General features: G+C 46.1%; 1 protein-coding gene across 1 annotated transcript in view; it reads left to right on the top strand.

Annotated features, from left to right (window-relative positions):
• The window catches only part of MAD1L1 (mitotic arrest deficient 1 like 1), a 428,801-nt gene that overhangs the window by 200,076 nt on the left and 203,225 nt on the right, over nucleotides 1-25,500 (top strand). Inside the window, exon 13 of the mRNA XM_087729234.1 lies at nucleotides 15,089-15,177. Coding sequence (XP_087585360.1) covers nucleotides 15,089-15,177 — 89 coding nt within the window. The remainder of the gene's footprint in view (nucleotides 1-15,088; nucleotides 15,178-25,500) is intronic.

Raw genomic sequence — 25,500 nt, 5'->3', positions numbered from 1 at the left:
CTCCTTCCTCTTCTCCATTTAGAAGAAAGTTCTCCTTCCTCTTCTCCATTTAGGCAACCTGAGATTTGCCCATCATCATCATCATCATCATCATCATCATCATCATCATCATCCGGGGGGGGGGGGTCAAAGGGAATAACAAGCAAAGGATGAGAGGGGTCATCAACAGCCAATCAAATCCTACCAGACTCTATTAATCTGCTCCGTCTCTCTGGAAGTCTACGGAGCTTCTCCATCATCTAGGTCATGGTTGTCCCACAGGTGGTTTTTTTTCAAGAGGCGACTGGAGTTTCTGGTTTTTCTTTGAAGGCGTTTCGCTTCTCATCCAAGAAGCTTCTTCAGCTCTCTCCAGCTCTTCTCCGGAGCTGAAGAAGCTTCTTGGATGAGAAGCGAAACGCCTTCAAAGAAAAACCAGAAACTCCAGTCGCCTCTTGAAAAAAAAAACCACCTTTGGGACTTCTCTCTGGAAGGGTTAAGAAAAGATTGGACCCTCATTTGTCCTGGATGGAGTAAGGACACCTGCCTTGGGCAGGGGGTGGGGTTAGAAGACCTCCAAGGCCCCTCCCAGCCCTATGATTCTATTCATTCTAACAGCGTTTGGTTCTCCAAGATCTGAAACAGAAGTCTAAAGAGTTTGACCAAGATTGCACTTGCTAAAAATGTTAGAATAGAATACAATAACAGAGTTGGATGGGACCTTGGAGGTCTTCTAGTCCAACCCCCTGCTTAGGCAGGAAACCCTACACCACTTCAGACAAATGGTTCTCCAACATCTTCTTTAAAACTTCCAGTGTTGGAGCATTCACAACTTCTGGAGGCATGCTGTTCCACTGATTCATTGTTCTCACTGTCAGGAAATTCCTCCTCAGTTCTAAGTTGCTTCTCTCCTTGATTAGTTTCCACCCATTGCTTCCTGTCCTGCCCTCAGGTGCCTTGGAGAATAGCTTGACTCCCTCTTCTTTGGGGCAGCCCCTGACATATTGGAAGACTGCTATCATGTCACCCTAGAATAATTGTTCTAACTGTTCTAAGTAGCTTCTCTCCTTGATTGGTTAATTGTTCTAATGGTTCTAAGTGGCTTCTCTCCTTGATTAGTTTCCACCCATTGCTTCTTGTCCTGCCCTCAGGTGCTTTGGAGAATAGCTTGACTCCCTCTTCTTTGGGGCAACCCCTGAGATATTGGGACGCTGCTGTTCCAACCAACAATGTTGTTGTTGTCCATTGAGATATGTATGTTGAGCCATACCTACATTTGCAGTGTTGTGAGAGTTACAGAAAAAAAACCGAAATTCACGTTGACCACGTCAGCATTGTCGTCTGGTTGCGCCAAAGACACAACCGTTGTGTCTTTGGAGCCTCATCGGGGCCTGTTTCAGGTAAAACCACGTCTGCAGGAAAGGCTGCCGAGAAAAGACGTTTTATCTGAAAAGGACCTGTGGATTTTGAAATTCTTGCTTGAGATTCTGGGCTCATCAGATCGCTGGCTGTCCTATTCTCAGAGCTCCTTGGGCAGCTCAGTTTGAGGTCCTTCTCCTTCTCCTCCTTTTTCTTTTTCTTTTTTCCCTCTAACCGTGTAGTACATAATTTCAGGAGTAAGTGATCTGCCAGATGGACTCCTCTGGGTTGCAACTATTTCTCCTATTATTGGTCTTTCTGCGAAAGGGAGCTGCCAACTGTGTCAAGCTGTGCAGAGGCCATCCGCTCTCGGAGCCGGAATGGCTTTCACTTCTGTTAACTGAAATAGATTTAGATTGAAATATGAAGATGGCTGCGATGATGGGATTCGACAACTCAGGTGGCTGGGAGGCTGCGCTGCTGTCTGTCTGTCCGTCTGCCTGCCTGCCTACATACCAACCTACCTACTAGAATGATGATGATGATGATGATGATGATGATGATGATACATTTCCTTCCCTCCTCAGTCCCTCCATCTCTTTTTTCCCCCTTCCCTTAGCTCTGCCTCATTTTCTCTTTTCCTTCCTCCCTTCCTTCCTCCCTTCTTTCCTTCCCTTAGCTCTGCCGCATTCTCTTTTTTCCTTCCTTCCTTCCTTTTTCCCTCCCTCTCTCTCTTCCTTCCCTTAGCCCTGCTCTCTTTTCCTTCCTTTCCTCCCTCCCTTCTTTCCTCCCTCCTTTCTTTCCTCCCGTTAGCCCTGCCTCCTTCTCTTTTTCCTTTCTTCTTCCTTCCTCCCTTCTTCCCTTCTTTCCTTCCCTTAGCTCTGCCTCATTCTCTTTTTTCCTTCCTTCCTTTTTCCCTTCTTTCCTTCCCTTAGCTCTGCCTCATTCTCTTTTTTCCTTCCTTCTTTCCTTCCTTTTTCCCTCCCTCTCTCCCTTCCTTCCCTTAGCCCTGCTCTCTTTTCCTTCCTTCCCTCCCTCCCTTCTTTCCTCTCTCTTCTTTCCTCCCCTTAGCCCTGCCTCCTTCTCTTTTTCCTTCCTTCTTCCTCCCTTCCTCCCTTCTTTCCTTCCCTTAGCTCTGCCTCATTCTATTTTTTCCTTCCTTCTTTCCTTCCTTCCTTTTTCCCTCCCTCCCTTCCTTAGCCCTGCTCTCTTTTCCTTCCCTCCCTCCTTTCCTCCTTTCCTCCCCCTTAGCCCTGCATCCTTCCTTCTTTCCTTCCTCCCTCCCTTCCTCCCTTCTTTCCTTCCCTTAGCTCTGCCTCATTCTCTTTTTTCCTTCCTTTTTCCCTCCCTCCCTCCCTTCCTTCCCTTAGCCCTGCTCTCTTTTCCTTCCCTCCCTCCCTTCTTTCCTCCCTCCTTTCTTTCCTCCCCTTAGCCCTGCCTCCTTCTCTCTTTTCCTTCCTCCCTCCCTCCCTTCCTCCCTCCCTCCCTTCCTCCCTTCTTTCCTTCCCTTAGCTCTGCCTCATTCTCTTTTTTCCTTCCTCCCTTCCTTCCCCCTTCTTTCCTTCCCTTAGCTCTGCCTCATTCTCTTTTTTCCTTCCTTCCTTCCTTCCTTTTTCCCTCCCTTCCTTAGCCCTGCTCTCTTTTCCTTCCCTCCCTCCCTTCTTTCCTCCTTTCCTCCCCTTAGCCCTGCCTCCTTCCTTCCTTCCTTTTTCCCTCCCTCCCTTCCTTCCCTTAGCCTTGCTCTCTTTTCCTTCCCTCACTCCCTTCTTTCCTCCCTCCTTTCTTTCCTCCCCTTAGCCCTGCCTCCTTCTCTCTTTTCCTTCATTCCTTGATCAATCCCTTAGCCCTGCTCTCTTTTCCTTCCTTCCTTCCTTCCCAATCATTGAGCAGTGTCATTGAGAAGGTCAAGGAACATCAGTTGCAGAGGATAGCAGCCAAAGTGGATTGACTAACGCACACAAACACACACACACACACACACACACACACACACACACACACACACACACACAGTACTCACGCGCCCCTGTTGTGTCTTAAGAGCCAGAGGGAAGTGCCAGCTCTTGTGGAATCTTGAAAACACCCCCCCCCAAACCTTCCCCATTCATTACCTCTTCTAAAGCCTTCCCACCTCCCCTACGTGCCGTTCAAAACAGGCTGCATTGCAAATGTTGGCGTAAACTCCTTTGCTTGCCCAATTAACGAGAGCTGACTTATTAATTGCCGTTAAAGGCTACGAGTTGATTGCTGTGATTACAGAACAGGACAAGCCCTCACCGTCTCCCTCTTCGGAGCGCTTAGCAAACGAGCCGCGGGTCCTTCTATTTAAAGCGGGGTAAGGTCTACGGTGGCGGCGGCGCACGCAGCATTCCTTATCCCTTCCGCTCGTGTGAAATAGGGAACGGGTGAGTCACCGATGCCAGGTGAAAAGGGGGCGATCCAGGTGGCATGTTTATACCAAATGCCATGCCGTTCGGAGGAACCCAAAATGGCCTCATTAAAGGGCAACCAGCCCGCCGAGCTGAGTGACGACTCTGCGTGTTTTGAACGCACAATTCTGCGAAAGTCAGCTTACCACTGGAAAGGGAAGAAGCAACGAGAAGGAGAGGAATTTTCAAAAGCTTCAGCTAATTGCAGTTGACAAGACAAAGGCAGCTTGACTTTCCAGTATTAATTAGCAAAACCCATGCTAATTAGCTTGTATAAGCACAATTTATGCATCTTTCTCTAAATGCGTCTTTGGGATGTGCCACCCGTATCATTAACACGTTTCACCCTAAATAAGCATGGGCAGCGGGAGCATTTCTGATTATAGCCATTCAGGAGATCCTGGGATATTTTGGCTCCCCGTTGCAAACTTGAACCTGTGGTTTTATTTGCGGGTTCGCGAGAAGTTAACCTCTCCTGGCCTGCCGAATGGAGGTGTGGCAAATCTGCGCTCCACATGGGGGCAGCCCTTGAAGAGTATTCGGAGACTTCAACTCGTCCAGAACGCAGCCGCGCGAGCGATTGTGGGTGCACCTCGGTTCACCCACGTAACACCTATCCTCCGCGAGCAGCACTGGTTACCGATCAGTCTACGGATACGCTTCAAGGTGCTAGTCGTAACTTATAAAGCCCTTCATGGTATTGGACCTGGGTACTTGAGAGACCGCCTGCTGCCAATTACCTCCCACAGACCCATTAGATCTCACAGGGTTGGCCTCCTCCAGGTGCCATCTACCAGCCAATGCCACCTGGCTATTACCCGGGAGAGGGCCTTCTCTGTGGCAGCTCCGGCCCTCTGGAACGAACTCCCCGCAGGGATTCGGACCCTCACCTCTCTCCAGGCCTTCCGAAAAGCCGTCAAAACCTGGCTTTGCCTTCTGGAATGAACTCCCCGCAGGGATTCGGACCCTCACCTCTCTCCAGGCCTTCTGAAAAGCCGTCAAAACCTGGCTTTGCCGGCAGGCCTGGGGGTGATGAGTTCCCTCCCCTCTCGACATGCTTGGTTGTGCGACTGTTGCCTATTTTTATTATTTGTATTTCGTTTTTATGTTCCCCTTTTTTCCCCCTTGAATTGTTCGCCGTCCTGAGTCCTCCCGGAGAAGGGCAATAGCAATAGCAATAGCAGTAGACTTATATACCGCTTCATAGGGCTTTCAGCCCTCTCTAAGCGGTTTACAGAGAGTCAGCATATTGCCCCCAACAACAATCTGGGTCCTCATTTTACCCACCTCGGAAGGATGGAAGGCTGAGTCAACCCTGAGCCGGTGAGATTTGAACTGCCGAACTGCAGAACTGCAGTCAGCTGAAGTAGCCTGCAGTGCTGCATTTAACCACTGCGCCACCTCGGCTCTTATTCTATTCTATTCTATTCTATTCTATTTTCTCTAGAACTGCTCCGGCTTAAAAACAAAAACGCAAAATTCTTTCCCGGATTCCAGAGGCGAGGCATTTCACATCCTTGCAGGGAACAACATTCCCGAGAAGTATTAAAATATAAAGCAGTTGGCCATAACCAAGCAATAAAAGATGATTAGCGGACCGGAGGCTAAAACATACGAAGAACAGTTGCAGGAACTGGGTCTGTTCTGCCTTCGGGTTCTTTGGAGAATAGTTTGACCCCTTTCTTCTTTGTGGCAGCCACTCAAATATTGGAAGGCTGAGATCGTGTCACCCTTGGTCCTTCTTTTCATTAAACTAGACATCTATTCTTCATATATTTTAGCCTCCAGTCTCCTCATGGTTCACATCTACGCATCCCGCAACCTCTATTTGAGTCACTTCCTATTTACCCTTCTTCCCCTGTAAGATCAGTTTTCAGGGAGGTTTCATTATATCGACCATTCGTCATCAGTTCAACTTTTGCAAGTTTGCAACAGACTGTCTGCTAACTCTTTGTGACAGGTTCCCTGGCTTTAAAGCAAAGCATCCTTTTACTTTTAGGAGTTTTTTTGATCGGAGATTTTGTCCAGTCGGAGCAAAAAGACGTAACTATTTCCCCGAAAAACCTGCAGCTAGCTCTCCTGTCAGCAGCCCCAATGGATCTGGAATAGAATAAAATAGGATAGGATAGAATTATGAATATAGAATAGAATAGATAGAGTTTATAATATAGATAGAATATAGAATAGAACAGAATAGAGAATATAGAGAATAAAATAGAATACAGAATAGAAAAAGCGAAGAGAGAAAAGAGAATACAACAGAAATAAATAAGAATAGAATAGAGAGAATAGAATAGAATAGAAAATAGAATAGATAATGTAGAATATAAGAATAGAATAGCTGGAATTTATAATATAGAATATAGAATATAATATATAATAGAAAAAGTGAAGAGAAAAAAGAAAAGAACACAACAGAAATAAAATAAGAATAGAATAGAGAAAATAGAATAGAAAATAGAATAGATAATGTAGAATATAAGAATAGAATAGCTAGAATTTATAATATAGAATACAGAATAGAATATAGAATAGAAAAAGCGAAGAGAGAAAAGAAAAGAGAATACAACAGAAATAAAATAAGAATAGAATAGAGAGAATAGAATAGAAAATAGAATAGATAATGTAGAATATAAGAATAGAATAGCTAGAATTTAGAATATAGAATATAGAATAGAATATAGAATAGAAAATGCGAAGAGAGAAAAGAAAAGAGAATACAACAAAAATAAAATAAGAATAGAATATAGAAAATAGAATAGAAAATAGAATAGATAATGTAGAATATAAGAATAGAATAGCTAGAATTTATAATATAGAATATAGAATAGAAAAAGCGAAGAGAGAAAAGAGAATACAACAGAAATAAAATAAGAATAGAGAAAATAGAATAGAATAGAAAATAGAATAGATAATATAGAATATAAGAATAGAGTAGCTAGAATTTATAATATAATATATAGAATAGAATAGAGAAAAGAATAGAATAGAATAATAAAAACCAGAATGCAAATAAAGATTAGAATGGATTAGAAATAAAAATAGAGGAGAGGAAGTTGGAAGGGACCTTGGAGGTCTTCTAGTCCAGCCCATTTTTTAGGCAGGAAATCCTATATCCTAGTTGGTACCTAGTTGGTACCATAGTTGGTACCAAAATGGCTCACATCAAACTGTTGGGCTTAGAGAGAAAACCTTAAGAGAGAGAAAAACCTATTCCAAGGTCATTAATTGCAAGTGTTTAATATTTATGCACATTTCCGCCAGGGAAATTCCCTCATTTTCATCTTTATTACTTGAGTAGCACCGGGTCCAAATCCTTCCTAGTAAAGGATGGGCTAATTTGCATTTCCCCAGTCCTGGGACGAGAAAACAAAAAATCGAAGCTGTGCCATCCATGTTTTGGAGAAGAGCATTGCCTGTTGTGGTGACAGTGGGCATACGAGCTGGGCCAGGCCTTCTGCTAGCCAAGATTTATAATGAACAGGCAAAAAAATGGCTTCAGTTCTGGCCAGACTTTTGGCAAGAAGGAACTGGGGGGAAAAAAATAAAAATAAAACAGAACAGCAGCCACTAAATCACAGCCAAAGCTGCTTTAGCATAAATCTCCATTCCTTCGGTCCGGCGAGGCAACCTTAACGTTGGTTTCCAATTAATTGTTCTGACCCAGGTTCCTTAGAAAGCAAGAAGCAAAATCTTGGTACCCTTTTATTTACACGACTGTGACTTCCTTTCATTCACAGCCAGCAAGGCTTGGCAAGCAGTCTTTCCAAGGAATATTTATCCACACGAACCTTATCTCGCTTGGAGAGCTGCCAGATAAGCAAAACTTAAGTGCAGAATCGCTTAAAATCACAAACAGAACTTTCCAGACTGAATGAACAGATTGTTTCCTGCAAAAGCCCCCTCCCCATTCGCTCCTCTTTTGGGAGGGGCCAATCACCTCCAAGGTGTGGCTTTACTCCCAAGTCGACCCTCCTTTCTTAGTCGTTCTTCCAGCAGCTCTGCGCATGAGAGCTGCCAGGCCGATCTCTGCAAAAGTTGGCAAGGAGTCTCGGAGAGTCACGAACCAATGAAGTGAATTAATGGTCTCCTGCAAACTCCACTCCCCTTTCGCTCCTCTTTTATCTGCTCTGGGAGGGGCCATTCACCGTCCACCTGTGGCCTTACTCCCAAGTCGACCTTGCTTTTTTAGTCGTTCTTGTCTTCTGGCAGCTCTGCGCATGCACATACTGGGAACAGGCTCCAGCTGTTCTTCTGCCTCACTGCTGTCTAGTTCCCTCTCTGCCTCCGACGCAGAGCCCTCGTCTGAGCTTTCCTCGGCCCCCAGGACTGGCCCCTATTCCTCCCCAACCTCCTCACTGTCCGACTCTGCTCCCAGTTCTGCTGGCCACCCATGGGCCACAACATTTTTTTAATTTATTTATTTTTATTTTATCAATTTCATATATACATTCACAATTATATGATCTCATAACTGTTATTAATAATATGTATTTATAACAATTTTTCCCTACAGTTGACAATTTACTTGAAGATTGCTTTCTTAACATCCCATAGATCCATCTTATCTTACAACGGTCCTACTTCTTCTTCCCTCCCTCCCTCTTTCCTTCCCTCGTTTCTTCTCTCCTACTCCCCTTCCTTCCCTCCTTCCTTCCCTCCCTCCTTCCCCTTCCCTCCTTCCCTCCTTCCTTCCCTCCTTCCTTCCTTCCTTCCTTCCTTCCCTCCTTTTCTCCTTCTCTCCTTCCTTTCTCCCTTCCTTTCCTCCTTCCTTCCCCCTTCCTTCTCTCCTACATTCCTTCCTTCCCTCCTTTCTTTTCTCCTTCTCTCCTTCCTTTCCCCCTTCCTTTCCTCTGACTGACAAGGGGCCACAACATTAACGGGCGGTTTTAAGTAAAAGGAAGGCCTGCATAAAAATAATTTAAAATCTCTTCCCTATCCTAGTACAGGCAGTACTTAACGGCCCCAATTGAGCCCCAAATTCATGTCGGTAAGTGACCCCTGCCCCGTTTTACGACCTTCCTTGCCACTGTTGTTAAGTGAATCTCTGCAATTGATGAGTCAGTCAATCCGTGGCTAAGCGGCTAGTTTCCCCGTGGACGTCGCTCATCAGAAGGTTGCAAAAGGGGAATCACGTGACTGCCCCACCCTCCACCACCCCCCCAGGACACCGCCACCGTCATAAATGTGAGTCAGCTGCCAAGCAGCCCGATGTAAATCACACGACGTGATTTCTGCCAAGGTGGTGTTAGAGAAAAACGGCCTCAAGTCGGTTTTCGTCAGTCCCGTTGTAACTTCAAACGGTCACTTAAGTGAAGGGTTGAAAGTCCAGAACTCCCTGTACGTCTAGCAAAGCGGCAGGAATCTTGGGGGGGTCGGGGGGGGAAACCCCCCAACCCAAATTAGATTTTATTTTGCAGTGTTGGAGGAAGATTTAGAGGCACACAGCAACTCTCCCACGCCGGAGAGAATTGTTAAATATTTATCGCGTCCGAGAACTCACCGTTAATAAATACACACACACACACACACACACACACACACACACACACACACACACACACACACACACTGTCTGAGTTGTAGACTCAGGTAGCGCAGTTGCTGACTTCAGCGGATCTCAGCCTGAGTGCGGTGTGGATTTTTTTGTGAGTTTTTTCCCCCCTCCCCTCCTTCCTAGTGCAATTTTTCAAGGTAATACCGAATGTCACTCTATTTCGTTTCCAAATATAATCGCTGGGAAAGAAAGTCCCCTCTCCCCCCCTCCCCCATTTCTTATTTTCAATCTCGGAAGTTAATGGACGAATTTATATTCCTTTCTCCGACTTGGTCCACCCCTAAATGAAGAGCCGTAATTATGAGAGCCCGCTCTCGGTGGGAAGAAATAGATAGAGATGGACAGAGTTCGAAGGGACCTTGTAGCTCATCTAGTCCAACTCACCCTCCCCAAGCAGGAGACCCTTAGTTGTTGTTGTTAGTTGCAAAGTCGTGTCTGACCCATTGCGACCCCATGGACAACGTTCCTCCAGGCCTTGTCGATTCAGATTTGAACTTTAGTTGATTAGATTCTTGAGTATCGGCCGAGAAATACATCCTTGTAAATTGCAACTCAATGTACACCCTCATCCTACACCTGTTGTTGTTGATAGTTGTGGAGTCGCGTCTGACCCATCGCAACCCCATGGACAACATTCCTCCAGGCCTTCCTGTCCTCTGCCATCCTCCAGAGTCCATTTAAGCTCATGCCAACTGCTTTGGTGACTCCATCCAGCCACCTCCTTCTCTGCTGTCCCCTTCTTCTTCTTTTGCCCTCCATCGTTCCCAGCATGAGGCTCTTCTCCAGGGAGTCCTTCTTCCTTCTCATTAGGTGGCCAAAGTCTTTGAGTTTCCTCTTCAGGATCTGGCCTTCTAAAGAGCAGCCAGGGTTGACCTCCTCTAGGACTGACCGGTTGGATGGCCTTGCAGTCCTTCTTCTTCTGCCCTCCATCGTTCCCAGCATGAGGCTCTTCTCCAGGGAGTCCTTCTTCCTTCTCATTAGGTGGCCAAAGTCTTTGAGTTTCCTCTTCAGGATCTGGCCTTCTAAAGAACAGTCAGGGTTGATCTCCTCCAGGACTGACCGGTTGGATGGCCTTGCAGTCCAAGGGACTCAATGCAGGAGTCTTCTTCTCCAGCACCAGAGTTCAAAGGCCTCCATTCTTTGGCGCTCAGCCTTCCTTATGGCCCAACTTTACAAAGGAAGGAAGGTTATATTGAGAGGGAGGGTCTGAGCATTTGGCCACCACACGTGCCCCCAACACAAATGATGTTGAACTGGCCTCGCCAGCCGCACGCATCCCAGCCCCCTGAGCTCAAACACAACCCCTAATGCGGCCCTCCATGAAGTAAAGTTTGCCCGCCCTGCTGCAGGCCATTAGTTTGCCAACAGGGTAGCATCCTAACACACCGCCACGCCTGAAGGAAGGCGCGAATTGCCCTTCCAGTCACCGCAAGCAGCCGGAAGAGAGACTGCGGCTCTGTTGCTTGCCCGAAGCTTTGTCTTCCCTCCCTGCCCCCCTGGCGCAATTGCAGGGCTCCGGCAATCTATTAGGAAGCCCCCATGCCTCTTCCCCCAGAGGGAACGGTTGGCAATTCATCTGCCGATGTCAAGAGAACAGGTGGCAGCCGGGCACCTGGCCTTGAGTTCCCTTTTCCCATGATGAATAGGCTGTTTACTGGTTCTCGGGAGCTGCTGCGGCAGGCCAGCTCCGAACTATAATAACAAACCTCACTGCAACCTTCGGCTGCAAAGCAAAGGAGTGGGGGCGTGATGAATGGCTTCGCGTGGGGACAGTGGGGGGGGGAATTGAAGATCTCCTGCTAGACTGCCTGGTGCCCACCCCCTCCTCGGATACCCCATCCCTTGGAATTATCTTCAGCGCCAGCGTGAACCGGTCCGTCTACGATGGGTTGAGCTGTGGGGGGCAAAAAAGAACCCCGAGAAAGCCAGTAATCATAAAATTGAGGTCAATATTTCTCGCTGTGATCATCTCGCCGGCAAACCGATATGAATTATGGGGTCTTTCTTTTCCTCCCTTCCTTCGTTCCTTCCTTCCTTTCTTTCAACAAGATGAGAATTTCAGGTGAGGAGAGATTTAGGAGGCAGCCGAGTTTTAAATCCCCTTTTAAGGTGCTCTTTGAAGAATTTCTGGACCTTCTGGCAGAACGTGGTCCTCCACACTGTGATGTTTTCAAAGGAAGAAGACGGGCCCACGATGGAGCAGAGATTAATGGAAGGGCTTGGGAAGGGCTTAAATCGGGGGGGGGGGGGGCAACCTTGGCGACTTTTAAGACTTATGGACTTCAATTCGCAGAATTCCCCAGCCAGCCATGCTGGGGGCCACGTTCTATAAGAAGATTCAGAAATCCTTCAAATGGGGCTGGGATGCGTGCGGCTGGCGAGGCCAGTTCAATGTCATTTGTGTTGGGGGCACGTGTGGTGGCCAAATGCTCAGACCCTCCCTCTCAATATAACCTTCCTTCCAGACTTTAAAGTGGGAGAATCATTAAGAGAGTCCATGTTCTTACCTTCATGGCGAAGGACTGTGTGTAGGTCAGCTAGTGTTGTGGCCTGCTGGCGGCCAGAAGAGCTGGCAGCAGAGTCGGACAGTGAGGAGGTTGGGGAGGAACATGGGCCAGTCCTGGGGGGCGAGGAAAGCTCAGACGAGGGCTCTGCGTCGGAGGCAGAGAGGGAGCTAGACAGCAGTGAGGCAGAGGAACAGCTGGAGCCTGTTCCCAGTGTGCGCATGCGCAGAGCTGCCGGAAGACAAGACCGACTAAGAAAGCAGGGTCGACTTGTGAGTAAAGCCACACCTTGGAGGTGATTGGCCCCTCCCGTAGGGAACAAAAGAGGAGCGAATGGGGAGGGGGCTTTTGCAGGAAACAATCTGTTCCTTCAGTCTGGAAAGGTCTGTTTGTGACTATAAGAGACTCTGTGCCAAGTGTGGCCTTGCCCTGCATTTGGAAACTAGTTATCTGGCAGCTCTCCGAGCGAGATAAGGTTCGTGTGGATAAATATTCCTCTGAAAGGCTGTTTGCCAAGCCGTGCTGACTGTGAATGAAAGGAATTCACAGTCGCGTAAACAAAAGGGGTTTTGCGGGAACTAAGACTCTGCTTCTTGCTTTCTAAGGAAGCCTGGGTCAGAACAGCTAGAAGGACTTTCCCAGCAGTGCTGCTATCGAAAAAGGCTGATTTCGTGGCTTCTCAGCTTCGTGAGTCGTGCTGATCAATCACATTAAAAATGTAGAAGGATGTATGAGTATATATGGTCCTTAAAAGGACCTGTCCCATCCCCAACAGGCTCCAGATGTTCTTCTGCCTCCCTGATGTTTGACTCCGAAGGCAGCTGATAACCGTTCAGACGGCTCTAGCCCCCCTCTCTGCCTTCGACACAGAGCCCTCCTCAGAGCCTTCCGCAGACTCCAGGACTGGCCCAGGTTCCTCCCCAACCCTCCTCACTGTCCGGATCTGCTGCCAGCTCCACTGGCCACTGGTGGGACACAACACTTGATGGGTTCCCATACTTGGATAGCCTATCTTGGCTAACTTTCAGCTGTCCCTGTAGTTCCACTTCCACCTAGTTCCACAATCCTTGGCGGATTGTTCCACAATCCTTGGCGGCCGGCCAGCTGCCCTTTCCTACCTGTTCTGTCCATGGAGTCAAATTACACACGCATACGACCTCTAGTGCTGCAGCCACCCTCCCTGCCTTTGGGCCTCATCCTGCGGAGCGGAATTAAGATGCTACGAGAGTCTCCCGTCGTCTCGTCGAAGGATATTGTATGCTAATGCGTCATTTCCCCCGGGGCCCTAGCCAGAGACTTCAGGATGTGTGTTCTTGGGTCTGCATCTCTAATGAAGGCACATTGTTGGTTGTTTTCCCACTTGCGGAGAAAGCGCCGCGTTCTCACCCTGGCTTTTTGTTCTTATTTCAAGAAATGGAAAACCAGAAAAAACTTAAATTTTGCAGGATCCAATCTGGGTCGGTCGACGGGACCGGGAGGTTTTGTCTTCCGAGCTTTCGGACTCGTGCTGGAGCCCATCCTCAGGGAACCTCTCTCTGGCAGATTGTGCGCTAGTCTTTGTGTGGCATTTATACGGCGCCTGTTGTGTGTGGCCTTTTAGTTGTTGATTGGGGTATTGATAGCCGGCTGTTAAGTCGTTGGCTGTTATTTCGTTGTACTTCCAAGCCTCCTACATAGTAGATAACCTAGGGGTAAATCAGCACTCTTGTTGACTGACGAGGGGCCTGTTTCCCAGGCTTACATTACTTCCCTGGCTGTTTTTGTGCCTGCTCACCCGACAATCTTGGTAGCAGCAAAATTAAACGTATGTCCTTATTTGTTGCAATGCGAGGCTACCAATGATGAATAGACCTAGTTTTTCTCAAGGTTGGATGGGATGAGAAGGCCGGTTGGGGGTTAGGGTGTGACACTGAAGGAATTTGTAACTTTTAATAGCAGTGACCTAAAATTTGTTGTAAAAAACCGCCGAGGCACTAAGATCCTCAGTGCCTAGAGAGACACACGTAGAGAGAGAGACACTTAATCCTTCAGTAAGGAACTCTTATTATTCTCTCCAAATGTGTCTTCCACGCTTGATGATTCATTGAAAAGCACGGAAATCTGTGCCTTGCATCTCACACTACAAATCCAAAGGTAAGTCAGATAAAACAGCTCGGCGGATTCCCATAGGTGTCTTGACAAAAAACACAGCGGTATCAACATAGCAGCGTGTAACTCACAACGCCATCAGGGCAAATGGCATCTGACACACATTTAGACGGTGTGCTCCCCCCCTTTTTCAGCCCTCCCCCCAGAACACCCAGCGACTATTCTGCTCGCACCTGAAGCAGGGACCTCTTTATTTCTGTCATAAGAAAATTCCAATAGGAAACAAAGGCAGCAACACAAACAATAATTCTTACTTTTATTGATCAGGGTTTTATTGTTTCTGGTTCCACCACTAAACCACGACCGACTAAACCGCGCCCAACTAAACCGCGCCTGACTAAACCGCGTCACTGACGTCATCAACAGGGCGACAACAGCGCGGAGATAGAAGCACACTGTAAACCCTAAACCTAAAATTAACCCCTAAACCTAACCCTTAACCTAACCCTAAACCTAATCCTAACCCTTAACCTAACCCTTAACCTAACCCTAAACCTAACCCTAACCCTTAACCTAACCCTTACCTTAAGTTGAATCGGCTTGCTTTCAAAGCGCTGTTTAAAGCGCCCTTCTTTCTCCGCGGTCGCTGTTGTTGCGCTGCTGCTGACGTCAGCGACGCGGTTTAATCGGGCGCGGTTTAGTCGAGCGCGGTTTTGACGGGTCACGATTGTTTCTAATCATTTGGAACATTAGAAATGAATAGATATAAAAGATATAATACAGGGGTGTCCAAGCTCGTGACCCGACAAATGCGCGCACGACTAAAGCGCGCCGACAAAACCACGGCACTAAAACTGCGACGTCATCAACGCTCCGACAGACGCGCGATTTAAGTTAAGGTAAGTGTTAGGGTTAGGTTTACAGCGCGCTTCTGTCAGCGGGCTGTTGTCAGCGCGCTTCAGCGCTTGTTCGTCGGTGCGGTTTAGAACTCGCGGTTTTGTCACCGTGGTTTAGTCAGGTGCGCTTTTGTCGGTTGACCGTCCAAACTTGGGGACTTTAAGACTTGTGGACTTCTAGAATTCCCCAGCCAGCCACTTCATGGGTGCGGAAGTGTCTCGATGCCTGGTGGCCACACCACGCAAAGCTAACTTCCACCTCTTCTCTTTATTTTGTAGCTGGAGATAGAACTTCAGATGCTGAAGAAGCAAGCCTTCACTGTGGAGCCCAGCAACTTCCTCGCCAAAGGAGAGCTGGATACGCTGAGGTGAATGTCCTCCCTTCTACTCGTAGTGCTAGAGCTGAGGAGAAGAGATGGAGTTAAGTCTCTTCCAACTCCATGATTGCTCCTAGGAGAACCTCTGCCCCAACCTGGGGATCGATATAACGTTCAGTATATCATAATCAGATACTGATTATGATTACAGTAATGATGATGACCGACATTCAGGGAATAGAATAGAAAAGAAGTAGAGCAGAATAGAATAGAATAAGGAATAGAATAGAATAAGAAATACAATAAAATAGAATAGAATTAGAGCAGAATAGAATAAGGAATAGAATAGAATAGGGAATGGAATGGAATGGAATAAAATAAGGAGTAGAATAGAATAGGGAATGGAATAGAATAAGGAATAGAATAGAACAGAATAGAATAGAATTAGAGCAGAATAGAATAGAATAAGGAGTAGAATAGAACAGGAATAGAATAGAATAAGGAATACAATAAAATAGAATAGAATATAGAGCAGAATAGAATAAGGAATAGAATAGGGAATGGAATGGAATAGAATAAGGAATAGAATAGATAGAATGGAATAGAATAAGGAATGGAATATAATAGAGTTAGAGCAGAATAGAATAGAATAAGGAGTAGAATAGAATAGAGAATGGAATAGAATAGAATAAGGAACAGAATAGAATAGGGAATGGAATAGAATAGAATAGATAGAACGGAATGCAATAGAATAAGGAATGGAATAGAATAGAATTAGAGCAGAATAGAATAGAATAAGGAGTAGAATAGAATAGGGAATGGAATAGAATAAGGAATAGAATAGAACAGAATGGAATAGAATAGAATAGAATAGAATAGAATTAGAGCAGAATAGAATAAGGAGTAGAATAGGGAATGGAATAGAATAGAATAAGGAATAGAATAGAATAGGGAATGGAATAGAATAGAATAGAATAGATAGAATGGAATGGAATAGAATAAGGAATGGAATAGAATAGAATAAGGAGTAGATTAGAATAGGGAATGGAATAGAATAAGGAATATAATAGAACAGAATGGAATAGAATAGAATTAGAGCAGAATAGAATAGAATAAGGAATAGAATAGAATAGAGAATGGAATAGAATAGAATAGAATTAGAGCAGAATAGAATAGAATAAGGAATAGAATAGGGAATGGAATGGAATGGAATAGAATATGGAATAGAATAGATAGAATGGAATCGAATCGAATAAGGAATGGAATAGAATAGAATTAGAGCAGAATAGATTGGAATAGAATAATAGAATAGAATTCTTTATTGGTGCATATGGTCTCAGTATACATAAGGTGAATAAAATACATTCGTCAAGAATAAAAAGATACAACCCTTAGTGATAGTCAAGGTTATAAGCTATAAAATCATAGTAGGAAACAAATAAAAAGAATAGAAATTGAAAGATACAAAAACATGGTTATAGTCATAAGTGGGGAAAGATAGGTGCTAGGAAGGAAGGGAAGAATAATAATAATACAGTCTTAGTAAATTATTGACAATGTTGTGGGAATTATTTGTTCGGGGGGAAAACTGTCCTTGTGTCTAGTTGTCTTGGTGTGCAGTGCCCTATAGCGTCATTTTGAAGGTAGGAGTTGGAACAATTGATGTCCAGGATGCGAGGGGTCTGTAGATATTTTCCCAGCCCTCTTTTTGACTCGTGCAGTGTGCAGGTCCTCCACGGAAGGCAGGTTATTAGCAATGGCACTTTTTCTGCAGTTCTGATTCTCCTCTGAAGTCTCCGTCTGTCTTGTTGGGTTGCAGAGCCAAAACAGTGATGGAGATGCAGGTGACAGACTCAATATCAGTATAACATCAGTATATCATAATCAAATACTGATTACGATTACAATAACGATGATAAGCAACATTCAGGGCCTTGGTAACTTTCCCCACTGCTGTCATTTCAATAGACAAAAGCCACATGTTGAAGAACATCAGTAACATGGCGTTGTGAACGTTCAGACAAATGCCATGGGATCCTGCCCAGGATCCCGCTTCCACCCCAAACTAGCAAGGATCCCAGACCGAGATGAATGACTTTGGAAGCCAGAGAGAGAGAGAGAGGCCTTACCGAATCCACAGGCATCCTTTGTCTCTTCCAGTTCTGCCATCCCACTAATTAGATGAACTCGGATGCCACTTATAGATGATGGATTACTTTCTCAATTTATGGCGTGCCAAGCTGACAGGTAGATTGCCTCTCGAAATAAAATTATCCGGCTTTCATTTTGAGAGTTAGTAGGGCGGGGGGGACCCTTCTGAAGCAGCAGGAGTTCGGTGAAAAAGTACACAATTTGCACCGCTCCACATTTTAAACTTTGCAATAGTGGCGGATATCTGTAGCTCAAGTGTAGGATGTGCTGGAGAAGAAGGCTCCTGCTGCATTGAGTCCCTTGGACTGCAAGGCCATCCAACCGGTCAGTCCTAGAGGAGATCAACCCCTGACTGCTCTTTAGAAGGCCAGATCCTGAAGAGGAAACTCAAAAGACTTTGGCCACCTAAGGAGAAGGAAGAAGGACTCCCTGGAGAAGAACCTCATGCTGGGAAGGATGGAGGGCAAAAGAAGAACGGGACGGCAGAGAAGGAGGTGGCTGGATGGAGTCACCGAAGCAGTTGGCATGAGCTTCAATGGACTCCAGAGGATGGTAGAGGACAGGAAGGCCTGGAGGAATGTTGTCCATGGGGTTGCGATGGGTCAGACGCGACTTCGCAACTACCACCAACAACAGGTGTAGGATGAGGGTGTACATTAAGCTGCAATTTACAAGGATGTATTGCTCGGCCGATACTCAAGAATCTAATCAACTAAAGTTCAAATCTGAATCGGCACCAGATCAGGGTCAACAGACTTCAAGGAGTGTTTGACTTGGGTCGCTCGTGGCAACGCAAGGATTCCAAGCTTCTGACATGTTTAACTCCACCATCTAGCTTTGCCTGCCCTTCTACACTTGGGTTCCTACAGGGCAAATCCAACAAATCTTAGCTCCTACACCATGGGTCGGCAACCTTAAGCCATTGGGACCCATTTCTCACACAAAAGAAAACATCGGGAGCCACACAAACCCTTCCAGTTCCTGACTATTTCCCGAGCAGCCACAAAAGTAGCGTATGTAGTCGAATTGCGCATTCTGTTTCCTTCTGAAACCTCTCTTGGATTTATCTATGGTTGGCCTACCGGAGGTCAAAAGGCTCAATAAATCGCATGCCGGCGGGTGTCGCACATTGGCGGTTGAGACGCATATTTTTGAGTGACAGACGGACGAAAGGGCCACATGCAGCTCCAGAGCCACATGCAGCTCCAGAGCCACGGTTTGCTGATTCCTGTCTTACGCCCTACTAGCAGATGTTCTCCAAGCCGCTCCATGTTTCCTAAAGCAGAAAATGGCTTCTTCCCTCTCCCAGCAGTGGGGGAAAAAAAAAAGACGTTGTGTAAATTCTCACCCATTCAGCCCTCCCAATAGCTATCTCTCCGGCTGGTGCTTCCCGCAGTTTACATTCGTGGCGAGATAGTTGATGGATGATTTAAAGGCCAAGCAATTCATCGCTCATCAACTCCCTGACATGCTTTCTGCTTTCGTTCCGTGAGACCTGAAGAGGAATTAAAATGCGAGCCAACTAGCTCTTACACATTATCATTTGTGGTTTGGGCATCATGCGCGACATCTCAGTGTGCAACCACTGGGGGAGACGTGGCCACCCTGTGTCTCTCCTCCCCTCCCCTTTTCCTTCTGCTTCAAAAGCTGGAAGCTTTCCATTCTTTCCGGTTGGCACTGATGGGCTTCTTCATGTCTTCTTAGCTATCTCCTCCTGTTAGGCCATCAGCCTTCCTTGATTGATGGTGGTTTGTTCCCTTATTATTTTTCCTGGCTGCCTTTTGAGCAGAGATAAATAAGGAAGCACCGATAAGGAATGGCATGAGATCTGTCGGTAGGGTAGCCATCGTTGAGATTTCAGCGGGAACTCCTGCTGTCGTGTGATGTTTCCTGAATAAGGGAAGAATGATAAGACATTGCTCCAAAAATGGGTATACAAACCCTCCTAAAAGCGATGTGCAGAATTTGATAGTTCTTCTGAAGGGGCATAGCCGAGCCCATGGTGTAAAGGAATGGGTTTCAACCTCGGGAATTACCATAATAAGATCGGTAGACTTCAAATTCCAGAATTCCCCAGCTGGCATGCTTTGCTTACATTTCCCAGCAAGTATCAAACATCCAAACCACTGGTAAAATTCAACTTTGTTTTACTAGAGGTTCTGTTGGCGTGGCTTGGTGGGCGTGGCAGGGGAAAGGATACTGCAAAATCTCCATTCCCTGCCCACTCTGGGGCCAGCCAGAGGTGGCATTGGCCAGTCCAACTAAACCCAGAATCCAGATTCTGTTCCTTCTGGGTTGTGTGGTTCAGGGGTGAAATCCAGCAGGTTCTGACAGGTTCTGGAGAACCGGTAGCAGAAATTTTGAGTAGTTCAGAAAACCGGTAGTGGAAATTTTGAGTAGTTTGGAGAACCGGTAGCAGAAATTTTGAGTAGTCCGGAGAACCGGTAGTGTAAATTTTGTGTAGTTCGGAGAACCGGTAGCAGAAATTTTGAGTAGCGGAGAACCGGTAGCAGAAATTTTGAGTTGTTCGGAGAACCGGTAGTGGAAATTTTGAGTAGTTTGGAGAACCGGTAGCAGAAATTTTGAGTAGTTCGGAGAACCAGTAGCGGAAATTTTGAGTAGTTCGGAGAACCAGTAGCGGAAATTTTGAGTAGTTCAGAGAACCGGTAGTGGAAATTTTGAGTAGTTCGGAGAACCGGTAGCAGAAATTTTGAATAATTCGGAGAACCGGTAGCGGAAATTTTGAGTAGTTTGGAAAACCGGTAGCGGAAATTTTGAGTAGTTCAGAGAACCGGTAGCAGAAATTTTGAGTAGTTCGGAGAACTGGTAATAGAAATTTTGAGTAGTTTGGCAAATGCCACCTCTGGCTGGCCCCTAGAAGGGGGTAGGAATGGAGATTTTGCAGTGTCCTTCCCCTGCCATGTCCACCAAGCCCACAGTACCATTAGTAAAAAAAAGTTGAGTTTCACCACTGTTGTAGTTCCAAGCAATAGACAGCTGAAGCCAAACATTCTTTCCCACTGTCTGAAGTTGCTCCTTCCTTAATTATTGGAGGAGGCTGGAGATCAACCTCTTGCCATGATCATCTTCCTTCCGTCCTGGAGAGATGGTTTCCAGGGTGCTCAGGTAAATTAATATTGTCTCGCCTTCCACGATTAGTAGGGGATCTTGCAGGATACCTTTGGAGCTCCGCCCACCTGCTGGACCCATTGTGAGTAGACATCAATTCAACCCTCTCCCAATAATTGAAGTGCACCAGCTGTTATCAGCAGGCATAATAGAGCTGAGGACCAGCTATTGTTTCCCCATTTCATCTTCCATCCATGGTTCCACCGGAGACTCATTCTGATGAAAAGTAGGACGAAAGAGGATGCACACTTAGAAATTGCTGTTGGGAAACTGGAGGGAGGAGTCAAGCAATGGCCTAGCACGGAGCCTTTGAGTAAGCCGCATAAGGCACCAGTTTGATTCTCCTCCCGAGATCCATGAATCCCTATCCGGTCGTTCCTAGGCAAAGGAGAGCAGTCTGGGGCAAGATTTTTGTAACCTAGGCAGTAAGCAATAAAGTTACTGATTTATCTATTCACAACAGAGAGGGGTGGCATTCAGCAGGTTCTGACCAGTTCTGGAGAACCAGTAGCAGAAATTTTGAGTCGTTCGGAGAACCGGTAAATGCTACCTCTGACTGACCCCCAACCCCATCTATTCTCTGCCTCCTGAGTCCCAGCTGATCGGGAGGAAATGGGGATTTTGCAGTATCCTTCCTCTGGAGTGAGGAGGGAATGGGGATTTTCCAGTATCCTTCCCCTGGAGTGGGGAGGAAATGGGGATTTTGCAGTATCTTTCCCCTGGAGTGGAGAGGGAATGGAGATTTTGCATATCCTTCCCCTGGAGTGGAGAGGGAATGGAGATTTTGCAGTATCCTTCCCCTAGAGTGGAGAGGGAATGGGGATTTTGCAGTATCCTTTCCCTGGAGTGAGGAGGGAATGGAGATTTTATAGTATTCTCCTGGAGTGGGGTGGGAATGGAGATTTTATAGTATTCTCCTGGAGTGGAGAGGGAATGGAGATTTTGCAGTATCCTTCCCCTGGAGTGGGAAGGGAATGGAGATTTTGCAGTATCCTTCCCCTGGAGTAGAGAGGGAATGGGGATTTTGCAGTATCCTTTCCTGGAATGGGAGGAAATGGGGATTTTACAGTATCTTTCCCCTGGAGTGGAGAGGGAATGGAGATTTTGCAGTATCCTTCCCCTGGAGTGGGGAGGGAATGGAGATTTTGCAGTATCCTTTCCCTGGAGTAGAGAGGGAATGGGGATTTTGCAGTATCCTTTCCTGGAGTGGGAGGAAATGGGGATTTTACAGTATCTTTCCCCTGGAGTGGAGAGGGAATGGAGATTTTGCAGTATCCTTCCCCTGGAGTAGAGAGGGAATGGGGATTTTGCAGTATCCTTTCCTGGAGTGGGAGGAAATGGGGATTTTACAGTATCTTTCCCCTGGAGTAGAGAGGGAATGGGGATTTTGCAGTATCCTTCTCCTGGAGTGCGGACGGAATGGAGATTTTGCAGTATCCTTTCCCTGGAGTGGGAGGAAATGGGGATTTTACAGTATCTTTCCCCTGGAGTGGGGAGGGAATGGAGATTTTGCAGTATCCTTCCCCTGGAGTAGAGAGGGAATGGGGATTTTGCAGTATCCTTCCCCTGGAGTAGAGAGGGAATGGGGATTTTGCAGTATCCTTCCCCTGGAGTAGAGAGGGAATGGGGATTTTGCAGTATCCTTCCCCTGGAGTGCGGACGGAATGGAGATTTTGCAGTATCCTTCCCCTGGAGTGGGGAGGGAATGGAGATTTTGCAGTATCCTTTCCCTGGAGTGAGGAGGGAATGGAGATTTTATAGTATTCTTCTGGAATGGAAAGGGAATGGAGATTTTGCAGTATCCTTCCCCTGGAGTAGAGAGGGAATGGGGATTTTGCAGTATCCTTCCCCTCCCATGCCCACCAAGCCATGCTGTGCCAACCAAGCCATGCCCACCAAACAGCTAGTAAAAAAAATTGAATCCCACCACTGATTCACAAGTGATTTTGGGTTGTTTTCACCTGATCCTTGGCTGTGTGTTGGATGTAGTTTTTTCGTTTCTGCCCACTGCCCCGATGCCCAGTTCCTTCTCTGGTCTCTGCCAATATTCCCGTTGCTAAAAATATATATATATATTTGGACCAGGGAGGTACACACCAAACTAGTGCGAACCTGTAACTGCCTACCTACATGAACATTGGATGGTTAAAATCACACCCACACCCACATACACATATATTTGCACAACTTACACCCGCAATGCAGCCCCTGGAGAATTCAGGCATCCAGGTTAATTTCCACCTCCCTCCAAAAAAAATGTGTATTCACATCCAATGCACGAGAGGTTTTATATATGTATATATCTATATCTTTTGTCTTCTGTTTCTTTTAATATGGAAAGTAAATTATCTTTTTAAGGAAGCTTAAAAGACTTTATCTACATCTCTGCCCACCTAGCCCCCCCCCTCCCCCTCTCCCAATCCAGCTTCGGAGAACAAAGCGTTCTTTTAATCACACTTTTTCCTTTTATAGCGGTTATATGTGAAAATTCTCTTTCTCAACATTATTACTTCTGAGGAAACAACACAAAGTAATATTAACGCTGCCAGTCCTTCACCTCCACCTGGCCTCCCATAAATCACATTAGCCCCTCTTGGTGATGTCCGTAGCGAGAGGCTGCTTCGGGCCTTTGATAGCGTAACAGGTTCTTTTCCACCCAGGAGGATGAAAAACTGTTTCTGTTGGGTTATTATTATTGTGTTGTTTTTTTTAATTTGCTGGGAGTTAAAAGGAACATTTTGAACCGGAATAAATAAAAACCACTCGGTAAATCCTCCCTGTCAGCTACGGATTTGGAAAATGGATGGTTTTGACTAAGAAGAGAGCAGAGCCGGACGAGACCTTGGAGGTCCTCTAGTCCAGCCCCCCCTGCTCAAGCAGGAGGTACCATTTCAGTCCAGTCACTTCTTGAAAACCTCCAGTGATGAAGCGCCCGCAGCTTCTGGTGGCAAGCAGTTCCACTGGTTAATTGTCCTCACTGTTAGGAATTTCCTCCTTAATTCCAAGTTGCTTCTCTCTGGTTAGTTTCCATCCGGTGTTTTTTTTTTGTGCTGCCTTCTGGTGCTTTGGAGAATAGCTTGACTCCCTCTTCTTTGGGGCAGCCCCTGAGATATCAGAAGACCTGCGTTTCTCACCGTGCCTTTGCAACAGACGAACAGAGTGACAAGAGTCGGAAGGGACCTTGGAGGTCTTCTAGTCCAACCCCCTGCTCAAGCAGGAAACCCTACACCACTTCAGTCAAAGGGTTGTCCAATCTCTTGTTAAAAACCTCCAGTGTTGGAGCATTCACAGCTTCTGGAAGCCACTGTCTATTGGAGATGTTCAATCATCCAGCTCAGAACTCAAGAAGCTCCTTAATTCCAGCTTGCTCCTCTCCTTGGTTAGTTTCCATCCATTGCTTCTTGTCCTGCCTTCAGGTGCTTTGGAGAATAGCTTGACTCCCTCTTCTTTGGGGCAGCCCCTGAGATATTGGAAGGCTGCTATCATGTCTCCCCTGGTCCTTCTTTTCTCTAGATTGGCCAAACCCCATTCCTGCAAGCGTTCTTTGTATATTTTTGGTCTCCTGGCCATTAATCATCCTAGTTGCTCTTCTCTGCACTTTTTCCAAAGACTCAACATTTTTTTTTTGTAATTTGTGGTGACCAAAACTGGAGTATTCCAGGTGTGGCCTTACTAAGGTTTTATAAAATGATACTAATACATCACGTGATTTTCATTTTATACCTCTCTTTATACAACCAAGAATTGTATTAGCTTTTTTTTTTAATTATTATTGGCTGCTGTGGGGCTGATCAGAAAGCCACGTTCTTCTTCTGGTTTCCGAGCCACCTTTAATGGCCCTCGTTTGAGTCTTCGTTTCTCCCTCTTGATGTTCTTCAGAGCTCCAGGAAAGCACTATTGGCGAGTCCTCGCTTAGAATAACAGACTTGGAAGGGACCTTGAAGGTCTTCTAGTCCAACCCCCTGCTTAGGCAGGAAAGCCTACGCCACTTCGGACAGATGGCTATCCAAACATCTTCTTAGAAACTTCCAGTGTTGGAGCATTCACAACTTCTGGTGTCAAGTTGTTTAATTGTCCTCACTGTCAGGAACTTTCTCCTTAGTTCTAAGTTGCTTCTCTCTTTGATTAGTTTCCACCCATTGCTTCCCATGATGTAGGAGGGAGGCTGAGCCTGAAAGTGGGGCCAATGTTTCTTGTCCTGCCCTCAGGTGCTTTGGAGAATAGCTTGACTCCCTCTTCTCTGGGGCAACCCCTGAGATATTGGAAGACTGCTATCACGTCTCCCTTAGTCCTTCTTTTCTCCATCAGCTCTGATGTTCTTCAGAGCTCCAGAAAAGCACCATTGAAGACTCACTTGTGGATCTGAGCAAAGCCAGTGCCATTAAATGTAGATTAGATTGGACTTCATCCCCCTCCCGCAGGGCCTTTCCTGTGTTTTCATAATTAAACCTTCATTAGCTTAATTAGCCCTCTTGAGGTTCAGAGGAGACACATTATTTCGGGGACGTGACACAGCTGCATAAAATCACCTCCTGAACGCAGGTAACTTGAGTTTCCAGGAGGATTCAGCTGGAGGGTCGCACTCAACTTCTGGAAAGCCTGCTTAATCCCACTTGGGTGAGAAACCCCGGGCGGTTAAAATGAGCATCCTGACTCCAGGTTTTTCACAAAAGAATAGAATAACAGTGTTGGAAGGGACCTTGGAGGTCTTCTAGTCCAACCCCCTGCCTAGGCAGGGAACCCTACACCACTTCAGACAAATGATTGTCCAATCTCTTCTTAAAAACTTCCAGTGTTGGGGCATTCACAACTTCTGGAGGCAAGTTGTTCCACTAGTTAATTGTTCTAATTGTTCTAAGTAGCTTCTCTCCTTGATTGGTTAATTATTCTAATGGTTCTAAGTTGCTTCTCTCCTTGATTGGTTAATTGTTCTAATTGTTCTAAGTTGCTTCTTTCCTTGATTAGTTTCCACCCATTGCTTCTTGTTCTACACTCAGGTATTTTGGAGAATAGCTTGACTCCCTCTTCTTTGGGGCAACCCCTGAGATATTGGAAGTCTGCTATCATGTCTCCCCTAGTCCTTCTTTTCGTTAA

Source organism: Thamnophis sirtalis, unplaced genomic scaffold (assembly GCF_051295495.1).
Source record: "Thamnophis sirtalis isolate CommonGarterSnake01/CBP01778 unplaced genomic scaffold, rThaSir2_p1.2 scaffold_14, whole genome shotgun sequence".
In the NCBI taxonomy this organism is placed as follows: domain Eukaryota; kingdom Metazoa; phylum Chordata; class Lepidosauria; order Squamata; family Natricidae; genus Thamnophis; species Thamnophis sirtalis.
This window is presented reverse-complemented; position numbering and strand designations above follow the sequence as displayed.